This window comes from Oncorhynchus tshawytscha, linkage group LG06, assembly GCF_018296145.1.
Source record: "Oncorhynchus tshawytscha isolate Ot180627B linkage group LG06, Otsh_v2.0, whole genome shotgun sequence".
Lineage (NCBI taxonomy): Eukaryota > Metazoa > Chordata > Actinopteri > Salmoniformes > Salmonidae > Oncorhynchus > Oncorhynchus tshawytscha.
The window spans coordinates 14,129,318-14,142,186 of record NC_056434.1 but is presented as its reverse complement, the minus strand read 5'-3'; the positions used below and the strand labels follow the sequence as shown (position 1 = coordinate 14,142,186).

The 12,869-nt window shown below is 42.7% G+C and overlaps 1 protein-coding gene across 3 annotated transcripts in view; it reads right to left on the bottom strand.

The window, feature by feature from the left end:
* Positions 1-12,869, bottom strand: part of LOC112252073 (rab GTPase-activating protein 1-like) — a 152,560-nt gene that overhangs the window by 23,916 nt on the left and 115,775 nt on the right. Inside the window, exon 1 of one of the 3 annotated variants that reach the window (XM_042323004.1) lies at positions 6,646-7,613. The exons of the other annotated variants lie outside the window; for them this stretch is intronic. Within the exon in view, the coding sequence (XP_042178938.1) occupies positions 6,646-6,759 (114 nt within the window). The 5' untranslated portion in view covers positions 6,760-7,613. Of the gene's footprint in view, positions 1-6,645; positions 7,614-12,869 lie in introns of those variants that run through there. 3 annotated transcript variants of the gene reach the window in all.

The following is a 12,869-nucleotide window of genomic DNA, read 5'->3' as shown; positions in this document are numbered from 1 at the left end:
GTGGGTTTGCCTGTGTGCCATAGTTATACAGTGACTGGAGTTGTCAAGAAGCTCTCAAGGGTACAGTCACACAATAGGTGGTGGTTGGGATGAAAACACTGGTTTGTGACAAGTTGCTCTGTAATTGCCTTGTGTCAATATACAATGTTGTATATTTCCTGCATGGAATGGAGTAAAAATATGCATACTTACTGTAGGTTTATAAAGAGGACATATTGTACTGGGTTTATAAAGAAGACATATTGCACTGGGTTTATAAAGAAGACATATTGCACTGGGTTTATAAAGAAGACATATTGCACTGGGTTTATAAAGAAGACATATTGCACTGGGTTCATAAAGAAGACATATTGCACTGGGTTTATAAAGAAGACATATTGTACTGGGTTTATAAAGAAGACATATTGTACTGGGTTTATAAAGAAGACATATTGTACTGGGTTTATAAAGAAGACATATTGCACTGGGTTTATAAAGAAGACATATTGTACTGGGTTTATAAAGAAGACATATTGTACTGGGTTTATAAAGAAGAGATATTGTACTGGGTTTATAAAGAAGAGATATTGTACTGGGTTTATAAAGAAGACATATTGTACTGGGTTTATAAAGAAGACATATTGTACTGGGTTTATAACGAGGACATATTGTACTGGGTTTATAAAGAAGACATATTGCACTGGGTTTATAACGAGGACATATTGTACTGGGTTCATAAAGAAGACATATTGCACTGGGTTTATAAAGAAGACATATTGTACTGGGTTTATAACGAGGACATATTGCACTGGGTTTATAAAGAAGACATATTGTACTGGGTTTATAAAGAAGAGATATTGTACTGGGTTTATAAAGAAGACATATTGTACTGGGTTTATAAAGAAGACATATTGTACTGGGTTTATAAAGAAGACATATTGTACTGGGTTTATAATGAGGACATATTGCACTGGGTTTATAAAGAAGACATATTGTACTGGGTTTATAAAGAAGAGATATTGTACTGGGTTTATAAAGAAGACATATTGTACTGGGTTTATAAAGAAGACATATTGTACTGGGTTTATAAAGAAGACATATTGTACTGGGTTTATAACGAGGACATATTGTACTGGGTTTATAAAGAAGACATATTGCACTGGGTTTATAACGAGGACATATTGTACTGGGTTTATAATGAGGACATATTGTACTGGGTTTATAAAGAAGACATATTGCACTGGGTTTATAACGAGGACATATTGTACTGGGTTCATAAAGAAGACATATTGCACTGGGTTTATAAAGAAGACATATTGTACTGGGTTTATAACGAGGACATATTGCACTGGATTTATAAAGAAGACATATTGCACTGGGTTATAATGAGGATACTAAACAGCCTGTTGAGTGGACATTACCTTCTTTCTTCACTAGCCTACTTAGCCATGAATAATGTACACCTGACCCTTACCCTGTGGGACCGGGGTGGCAAATATACCCCCCCTAGGTTATCAATTACCCACAATACAGATACTCCATTGTTAGCAAGCCATCTGCCCATGTCGTTTGTTCTCAGCCTGATAGCATCCTAGGCCCAGTGTCTTAGAACATATATGGACACCATGAACTCACCAGTCCTGATGTAATATATTATTACAGACAGGAATCCATAAACAGTTCAAGAAGCAGTCAAACCTGTTCCATGCTGTATTTTGTAACTTGTAAAGGGCTAATAGATGTGTGTGGTTGATAAGATAGCCTATCAGCATTGTTTATGCTCCACTGGCCTTGGTTGTACCCAGTGAACAACAGGAACTTTACGAAAGGACCCTCCATCCCCCTCGGCCCTTCTGTTCCTGACGACTGAACACAAGTGTGTGTTTAAGTGTGTGACGCCCTGGAAAGATACCAACACAAGCTCTGGGAGGAGAGGGGAGAAGGGTAGAGAGAAGGGAGCCATTATTAACACCCGTTAGTATCATGGCAAGTAAACCAAAAAAAGGAAGCAGATTTGACTTATTTAGGAAAACACCCTGAATATTGGAAACAAACATAATGTTGTCATCAAGAGTCGCATATATTTATTTTCAAGCTACAGAACACAATGTTAAATACTGCAGGATTTTAAAGAACCAAAGAGTTTGGTCTGCCTGATGTTTTCATTTTTGCCATGGTATTGTCACCGCCCTAGGAGCCATTATCTGAAAACAATATGAAAAGGAGAAAGAGAGAACTCGAGAAATAGAGAGAAAGAAATACTGCTGATGAAAGAGCTTTCACCTGAAAAAGAATATGCCATAGAAGCTTGTCCATGTGTGTGTGAGAGAGCGAGAGAGAGCGAGAGCGATAGCGAGAGAGAGAGAGAGAGAGAGCGAGAGAGAGAGAGAGCGATAGCGAGAGAGAGCGAGAGCTGATGAGTAGCCCAACCGTGTGAAGTGACTGGCAAAATTGACCTGCAGAGAAAGAGCAAGAGCCAAAAAACAAAACCACACAAAGCTTCCATACACCCCTACAGTTTTGATTTCAGATGACAACATAATATGGAACCTTCTGGAAAAGAAGGCACAAGGTTTCCCCCTCCAGCCCACTCGCCCCCGTCCTCTTCTTCCCCCAACACACTCATTCTTCCCCTCGCACATTCAGTCATATCTGACCACAGACAGCCTTGAAAGTGGCAGAAGATGACACTATTTCACCCTCACTTTTTCCATTGAAGTTGTATATAGGCCATCAGCATTCCCCTTTATGACTATTAACAGGCCCATAAAACACAGCTAATGATAGCCCTCTAATGTCGCTCACTAAAACCAATGATCATTTCAACATTATCCACACTAATTTCGCCATCTCTGAAGTAGCTTCCTATCTAGCCATTTATCCATGAGCCATACAAAATGTATTTCCAATGCTTAAACATATGAAATTATATTTCTTATGCTAAAATATGCTATATATAATATGCTATAAATATGCTGATATATCCCAAATCTAAAATATGCCAAACAAGATATATTCCCAAAGTTAAAAGTATGTGGACACCTGCTCCTCGAACATCTCATTCCAAAATCATGGGCATTAATTAATCATGGGCACCGATCTCAACAAACTATTTCTGTATGGACATTCCTTTGTGTTCGGGGGCATTGTCATGCTGAAACAGGAAAGGGCCTTCCCCAAACTGTGTGTGAGACAAGCACAAAGTTGGAAGCACCGAATCGTCTACAATGTCATTGTATGATGTAGCGTAAAAATTTCCCTTCACCGGAACTAAGGGGCCTAGCCCGAACCATGAAAACAGCCCCAGACCATTATTCCTCCGCCACCAAACTTTACAGTTGACACTATGCATTGGGGCAGGTAGTGTTCTCCCGTCATCCGCCAAACCAGATTCGTCTGTCGGACTGCCAGATGGTGAAGCGTGATTCATCACTCCAGAGAACACATTTCCACTGCTCCAAAGTCCAATGGCGGCGAGCTTTACAACACTCCAGCCGACGCTTGGCATTGCACATGGTGATCTTAGGCTTGTGTGTGGCTGCTCGGCCATGGAAACCCATTTCAGGAAGCTCCCGACAAACAGTTCTTGTGCTGACAACGCTTCCAGAGGCAGCTTGGAACTCGGTAGTGAGAGTGTTGCAACCCGAGGACAGACGATTTTTAAGTGCTATGCGCTTCCGCACTCGGCGGTCCCATTCTATGAGTTTGTGTGACCTACCACTTCGCAGCTGAGCCTTTGTTGCTCCTAGACGTTTCCAATTCACAATAACAGCACTTAGAGTTGACTGGGGAAGCTCTAGCAGGGAAGAACATTTGACAAACTGACCTTTTGGAAAGGTGGCATCCAATGAGACCATTCTCAAGACCATTCTACTGCCAATGTTTGTCTATGGAGATTGCACGGCTGCGTGCGCAATTTTATACATCTGTCAGCAACGGGGTGTGGTTGAAATAGCCAAATCCACTAATTTGAAAGTGTTTCCATATACTTTTGTATATTCAGTTGAAGTCAGAAGTTTACATACACTTAGGTTGGAGTAATTAAAACAAGTTTTTCAACCACTCCACAAATTTCATATTAACAAACTATAGTTTTGGCAAGTCGGTTAGGACATCTACTTTGTGCATGACACAAGGAATTTTTCCAAAAATTGTTTACAGACAGATTATTTCACTTATAATTCACTGTATCACAATTCCAGTGGGTCAGAAGTTTAAATACACTAAGTTGACTGCGCCTTGAAACAGCTTGGAAAATTCCAGAAAAGTATGTCATGGCTTTAGAAGCTTCTGATAGGGTAATTGACATAATTTGAGTCAATTGGAGGTGTACCTGTAGATTAATTTCATGGCCTACCTTCAAACTCAGTGCCTCTTTTCTTGACATCACAGGAAAATCAATAGAAATCAGCCAAAAATGTATAGACGTCCACAAGTCTGGTTCATCATTAGGAACCACGTTCATCTGTTCAAACAATATTACGCAAGTCTAAACACCATGGGACCACGCAGCCGTCATACCGCTCAGGAAGGAGACGTGATCTGTCTCCTAGAGATGAACGTACTTTGGTGCAAAAAGTGCAAATCAATCCCAGAACAACAGCAAAGGATCTTGTGAAGATGAAAGGCCGCTCAGCAAGGAAGAAGCCACTGCTCCAAAACCACCATAAAAAAGCCAGACTACGGTTTGCAACTGCACGTGGCTTCAAAGATTGTACTTTTTGGAAAAATGTCCTCTGGTCTGATGAAACAAAAATAGAACTGTTTGTCCATAATGACCATTGTTATGTTTGGAGGAAAAAGGGGGAGGCTTGCAAGCCGAAGGACACCATCCCAATCGTGAAGCACGGGGGTGGCAGCATCATGTTGTGAGGGTGCTTTGCTGCAGGAGGGACTGGTGCGCTTCACAAAATAGATGGCATCATGAGGTAGGGAAATAATGTAGATATATTGAAGCAACATCTCAAGACATCAGTTAAAGCTTGGTCGCAAATGGGTCTTCCAAATGGACAATGACCCCAAGCATACTTCCAAGGTTGTGGCAAAATGGCCTAATGACAACAAAGTCAAGGTATTGGAGTGGCCATCACAAAGCCCTGACCTCAATCCTATAGAAAAATTGGGCAGAACTGATAAGCGTGTACGAGCAAGGAGGCCTACAAACCTGACTCAGTTACACCAGCTCTGTCAGGAGGAATGGGCCAACATTCACCCAACTTATTGTGGGAAGCTTGTGGAAGGCTACCCGAAACGTTTGACCAAAGTTAAACAATTTAAAGGCAATGCTACCAAATACTAATATAGTGTATGTAAACTTCTGACCCACTGGGAATGTGATGAAAGAAATAAAAGCTGAAATGAATCACTCTCTCGACTATTATTCTGACATTTCACATTCTTAAAATGAAGTAGTGATCCTAACTGACCTAAGACAGGGAATCGTTACTAGGATTAAATGCCAGGAATTGTGAAAACTAAGTTTAAATGTATTTGGCTAAGGTGTATGTAAACTTCCGACTTCAACTGTACAGTGTATATTGGAGGCAGTGACAGCTGGGGGCTATGTAGAGCAATGAGAACCAAAACAGACTGTCTGAGTTCTAAATGTCACCCTATGACCTAAGTAATGTACTAATGGACAAAAGTATTGCATTATATAAGGAATAGGGTTCTATTTGGGACATAGCCTAAGTATAAGCTAACCTTGAGCCACTGTTAGAATATGCCAGTGTTCATGAGGCTCAGCTCTCCAGTGATAACCTATGTACAGTCACTCCTTTCTAGTACAACAGCCGGCTATAACCCACAGGCACACAACAGTTAGAGATTACAGTACAATGTTATACATTCCTGTTCAATACTAGACCCTCACACAATACACAGTTAAGGCACGTGCGTATGTATGCACAGTGCCCACGTGTAAGAAAGAACACATTATCGCTCATATAGACATAACAAAAAACATGTATGTCAATGTTGGGGTCAATTGCAATTCAATAAATCCATTGCAACTCAATTGTGTTGAAAATGGTTCTTGATTTGAATTTCAATGTGTGATGATGACCTAATGTGAGAAGTAGCCATAGAACTGAGCCCAGCTGATAGGAAATGCATGTTGTGAATCTGAGACAAGCACAGTGTTCTCGACTAGACCTGACAGACTGTGCACAGGGGGAATATTGGCTAGCTCTGTGGCATAATGGTGCCTGCCTTACCTGACTGAAAGAATTAGAATATTGAAATGACTGCACTTACCTAAGGATTCAAAACAGACATTTCAGGAAAAATTGGGTCGTGTTTTGACTTCGATGACCAACCTCAAACATACACACAAGCATGCATGCTGGGTGAAGTGTAATCCATCTTTAATATAAACAAACTGACAGTTGTAATTTCATTAGTATCCTGAGGGTAAGCTGACTGGAGAGGGGGAAAAGATTTCCATGAGAACACACTGACAAACACTGAACTATAACTACAATGTGAATACTAATGTATTTCAGTGTGTCAACGCACACGCTACAATCTACAAGACAGCAGGAAGGACAGTTCTCACTACTGAAAAAAAGAAAGCAGTGTTTCCTTTAGCCGTTCTCAGGCAGTAAAATAGTGCATGAACAGAGTTGAGTTGCCAAAGTAGCCAGGACTGAGGAGGGACAGACCTACCACAGGTTTGGGAGGCTTGGAGAGGGCCACCAGACTAGCCAGGATATCCTCCTCACAGATCTGATTGATGACGTGGGCATCGTACGCCACCGTGATAGAGATCTCTTCCATCATCTTGGCACAGGGCAGTCAATTCCACAGGTGGATGAAGTGGAAAAGAGTAAAGGGGTGGAAGAGAGGAGTGGAGAGGAAGAGAGGAGTCAACAGGTCTATCAGAGAGCCTGAGGAGTGACTGGCCTCTTTCACAGTCACTCAAGGTACAAGCCACACCCCTAAGGGAGGGTGTGATGGAGAGAGGGAGGGAGGAGCCCTGCAGAACAACACACCTGTTGTATTTCTCTCTCCCTCTGATGCTTGGTGTTCTCAAGCGTATTGTGAGGAGGATAGTGTGTCTTTCGTTCCCCCTCTTCCTCAGAACTGCCAGGCTGGTATTCCTCCTCCTCCTTTCTTCATTTCCTCCATTTGTTTGTCCTCCAATCCGTGGCGTATTTCCAGCTCCTCTTGGGTTGCACTCCCGGTATTATTTTCCACTCCCTTCGGTCTTATTAAGATGAAGTTTGGTTTAGACACACTCGGAGATGGCTACACACAACAACACACATGCACACACTTCAACTGTGTGTTTCAGTATGTGTGAGGAAGTGTTGGAGCTGTCAGACAAACCACAATGACTCGATGTGTTAACTGCCCCCGCAGTCTGTATACGTCACACACTGCGTGTCCTCCCCAAAAAAGTTTAAAAACGAAACAATGTGAACAAAAATAAAAAAACGACTGCAGACACAGCGCGTCTGATGTTTGAATTCAAGGTGACACAAAAAAACTAAACCACACAGCTGTCTGTAGCGCTGCCTGCAGCCTGACTTATCAGGACCCCACCGTGGTAAGCTTTAGCGTTAGCTTCAGTAGTTCCTGCTGAGACTCTGCCCAGTTCTCTTAGGAGATGTCCCTGGTGGGGAAAGGCACTGTACACAACATTCTCATCCTTTATTCCTTCTTCCCTTCCTTCTCTCAAGGGAGTAGCGTCTAAGAAACAGCAACCACTCCCTCTCTCTTGCTCTCTCTGTCTCCACTTCTTCTAAATGGTGAAACTGCTGAGCATGAAACGTCTCCCAGAGGGCTGTCAAAGGCAGGCAGAAGAAATCATATTAATCATTCAAATCATGCCCCTTCGGTAGACATCCCAATTTGATTTTTAAATGGATTTAAATCCTATATGTTCCAAGGCGTCGATAAATCTAATTTTTGTCCTGGAAATGTCTCAAAGTCTCCTCTACATTGTTATTGGGGTGTTTAAGTGCTGTGAAATGTAAATCATTTCCCCATAATCCGGGGGGGTTGTTAGTCGCTGAAAGCTTAGCATCGCTCCCCAACTAGCAGGTGCCAGTGAATTCTTGTACTCGACTAAGCTGCTTAGGAGTCAAGTTGATCCGCTTCAGACATCAAAAAAAAAAAAAATGTAAGGACAATATAAATTGAGCAGGCTGGCTTATATTTCCTTCCTTGGCACTCATGAACATTTGAGGTATATCATCAACTGATTCAATTCTGCACTTGTCCATGGGGAAGTATAGTTCCATTGACAGGGTATGATGGTTGTAGTTGCCAGTAGACACTGTGCTTCATTCCTTCTAACGACACCAAGTTCTGTGATGAGAGTATCTCTCGGACTCCGTGAGATTTGTCTCCTGAGAGAAGGGAACACACATGCACACACATCTTCCACAAAAAGATGTGAAGAAAGGGTTTAAAAAAGACAAGATGCAAAAATAGAGTGGCTAATTCTGGAGACTAGGCTCTTCTCTGTCAAAACACCTCAGGCACAATGTCACTTCAGAGGACATTGAAGAGAGAATTGAAATCCCAAGATGAGAGAGCTGCTGCTGTTGCCCAATCAGGCAATTCATATGAGTGGTGGGGTCCTGTAACACACACACGGTTGTGCCATTCTGGTGTGTGTGTGTCTTCTGGGAGGTCAATGGGGGTCGATGTGCTGACGCTGCTTCTTGTATGGTCTTCCCTTGAGTGAGGAGGGGGAAGGGAGCGAGTGGATGATAGCAGTTGAACAATTTCTCCCTACACTAGGTCAGAGTCAAGGCAGTTGCTTGGATGCCCCAGAGTATGAAAGTCCCTCATGTTACACAGCAGTTCCTAGGCCAGTCAGTCAGATATTCAGAAGGTTGCTATAACACGTTAAGCTCCCAAGAGACTCGATGGCCACCACAATCACCGTCAAGACCTTATTTTAGCCGCCAGTGGATTTGATTTCCTCCGAGTGGTTAAAGCTAAACAAACAGCCATGCAGGCTCAGAGTACAGACTGGTTCCATCTGTCTCAGTCCCACTGCAGCGTTTGTCTCCAGCCAAAGGTGATTCTCTCTCTCAATTTCAATTTAAGGGCTTTATTGGCATGGGAAACATATGTCAACTAGATAATAAACAAAAGGGAACAATAAAAAGTGAACAGTAAACAGACTCACAGAAGTTCCAAAAGAATAAAGACATGTCAAATGTCATGATGTGCAAATAGTTCAATTACAAAAGAGAAAAATTAATAAACAAATATGGGTTGTATTTACAATGGTGTGTGTTCTTCACTGGTTGCCCTTTTCTTGTGGCAACAGGTCACAAATCTTGCTGCTGTGATGGCACACTGTGGTATTTCACCCAGTCGATACGGGAGTTTATCAAAATTAGGTTTGTTTTCAAATTCTTTGTGGGTCTGTGTAATCTGAGGGAAATATGTGTCTCTAATATGGTCATACATTGGACAGGAGGTTAGGAAGTGCAGCTCAGTTTCCACCTCATTTTGTGGGCAGTGTGCACATAGCCTGTCTTATCTTGAGAGCCAGATCTGCCTACAGCGGCCTTTCTCAATAGCAAGGCTATGCTCACGGAGTCTCTCTCTCTCTCTACCAGATAAAGTGTCTCTCTCTAAACACTGGAGTAGATCCAGAATGCACAGCTGCTAGTAGAAAAAGACAGATAAGAAGTTTTCCTCCATTTCCTTGTCATATTGCTGCTGACTCACTGTGTGGCAGGCAGACCATGAATGCACCTGTTCAGCTCACCTTGTCCACTGAAGTCAATGCAAGGCCCACCTACCCGCTCTAGCATTCTCTCTCTCCTCTCTCCTCTCTCTCATGGTCCTAAAGCCTGCCTCTCTCAGTTATTCCTCTATCTGACGATGTGTACACTTCGGTCTAAACAGCAAATACATTTCTCTGTGAAAAATGACTCAGAAGATCGCACACTGGCATATAACACCACAGTACTGCAAGTGCAGTGTGTGTGTGCGCATGCACGAGCACAATTGTTTTACATCATGACAGTACGTGATAAGGTGGAGTAATATTACTCAAACATTTAGCAGATCATTTTCTTCCAGAAGCTTTTAAAGACAAGCTTGTACGAGGCAATAATTACATAATAACGTACGCAGAGTGTCTACACTCAGGATATCCTGTCATTAGACATACACAGGGGAGAGGTGGAGGGAGAGAGAGATGCATACCGAGAGCAGGGATGGGTGCGGAAGGAGAGAATTATCTCTTCCATCGTGCTCTTCTTCCTTCCTGTAAAACTAGAAGGGCTCCCTGCTTTGCCACCGAGACACAGTTGCAAAGCAAGCGCTAAACACACACATACCAGCACCCACACGCACAAACATACGAGCGCACACACACCCACACAAACACAAACATACAAGCACACACACACACGAGCGCACACACACAAACACATACGAGCGCACTCAAACATACGCGTGGACAAACATACAAGCACACACACACACACAAACATTCGAGCACACACACACAAACAAACAAACATACGAGCACACAAACAAACAGACATGAGCACAGACACATACGATCACACACACACACAAACATACGAGCACACACACACACAAACATACAAGCACACACACAAACACAAACATACGAGCACACACACACACACAAACATACAAGCACACACACACACACACACAAACATACAAGCACACACACACACACGAGCGCACACACACACACACGAGCGCACACACACACAAACACATACGAGCGCACTCAAACATACGCGTGGACAAACATACAAGCACACACACACAAACATTTGAGCACACACACAAACAAACAAACAAACATATGAGCACACACACACACACGAGCACACAAACAAACAAACACACATGAGCACAGACACATACGATCACACACACACAAAACATACGAGCACACACACACACACACAAACATACGAGCACACACACACACAAACATACGAGCACATACACACAAACACACAAACAAACACACATGAGCACAGACACACACAACACAAACATACGAGCACACACACACACACACAAACATACGATCACACACACACACAAACATACGAGCACACACACAAAACATACATACGAGCACACACACACAAACATACGAGCACACACACACACACACAAACATACGATCACACACACACACAAACATACGAGCACACACACACACAAACATACGAGCACACACACACACAAACATACGAGCACACACACACACACACAAACATACGAGCACACACACACAAACATACGACACACACACACACACACACAAACATACACACACACACACACGACATACACAGAGACACACAGCTTCTCCGCTGCCATCTGTGTGTATGTGTGTGTGTGTGTGTGTGTGTCTGTGTGTGTGTGTGTGTGTGTGTGTGTGTGTGTGTGTGTGTGCTCGTGTGTGTGTGTGTGTGCTGTGTGTGTGTGTGTGTGTGTGCTGTTTGTGTGTGTGTGTGTGTGTGGGTGTGTGTGCACGCGCTTAGGCCACTTCTTCTGACCTCAGCACATTCCCCAAATACCTCAGCTCATTATATTCTCCTTGTGGGAGGTGGTAGGAGGTACAGTGAACATCTATAACCACACACTGACAGGCTGCGGATGTGGTGTGCTATTCCACATAGAAGATATTGAGAGAAGGAAATACAGTTGAAGTCAGAAGTTTACATACACTTAGGTTGGAGTCATTAAAACTCGTTTTTCAACCACTCCACACATGTCTTGTAAACAAACTACAGTTTTGGCAAGTCGGTTAGAACATCTACTTTGTGCATTAAACAAGTAATTTTATAAACAATAGTTTCCAGACAGATTATTTCACTTATAATTCATTGTATCACAATTTCAGTGGGTCAGAACTTTACATACACTAAGTTGACTGTGCCTTTAAACAGCTTGAAAATGTTCAGAAAATGATGTCATGGCTTTAGAAGCTTCTGATAGGCTAGTTGACATCATTTGAGTCAATTGGAGGTGTACCTGTGGATGTATTTCAAGGTCTACCTTCAAACTCAGTGCCTCTTTGCTTGACATCATGGGAAAATTAAAAGAAATCAGCCAAGACCTCAGAAAAAATGGTAGACCTCCACAAGTCTGGTTCATCCTTGGGAGCAATTTCCAAACGCCTGAAGGTACCACGTTCATCTGTACAAACAATAGTACGCAAGTATAAACACCATGGGACCACGCAGCCGTCATACCGCTCAGGAAGGAGACGTGTTCTGTCTCCTAGAGATTAAAGTACTTTGGTGCGAAAAGTGCAAATCAATCCCAGAACAACAGCAAAGGCCCTTGTGAAGATGCTGGAGGAAACAGGTACAAAAGTATCTATATCCACAGTAAAAAGAGTCCTATAACGACATAACCTGAAATGCTGCTCAGCAAGGAAAACCGCCATAAAAAAGCCAGACTACGGTTTGCAACTGCACGTGGGGACAAAGATCATACTTTTTGGAGAAATGTCCTCTGGTCTGATGAAATAAAAATAGAACTGTTTGGCCACAATGACCATCATTATGTTTGGAGGAAAAAGGGGGAGGCTTGCAAGCCGAAGAACACCATCCCAACCGTGAAGCACGGGGGTGGCAACATCATGTTGTGGGGGTCCTTTGCTGCAAGAGGGACTGGTGCACTTCACAAAATAGATGGCATCATGAGGAAGGGAAATTATGTGGATATATTGAAGCAACATCTCAAGACATCAGTCAGGAAGTTAAAGCTTGGTCACAAATGGGTCTTCCAAATGGACAATGACCCCAAGCATACTTCCAGAGTTGTGGCAAAATGGCTTAAGGACAACAAAGTCAAGGTATTGAGTGGTCATCACAAAGCCCTGACCTCAATCCAATAGAAAATGTGTGGGC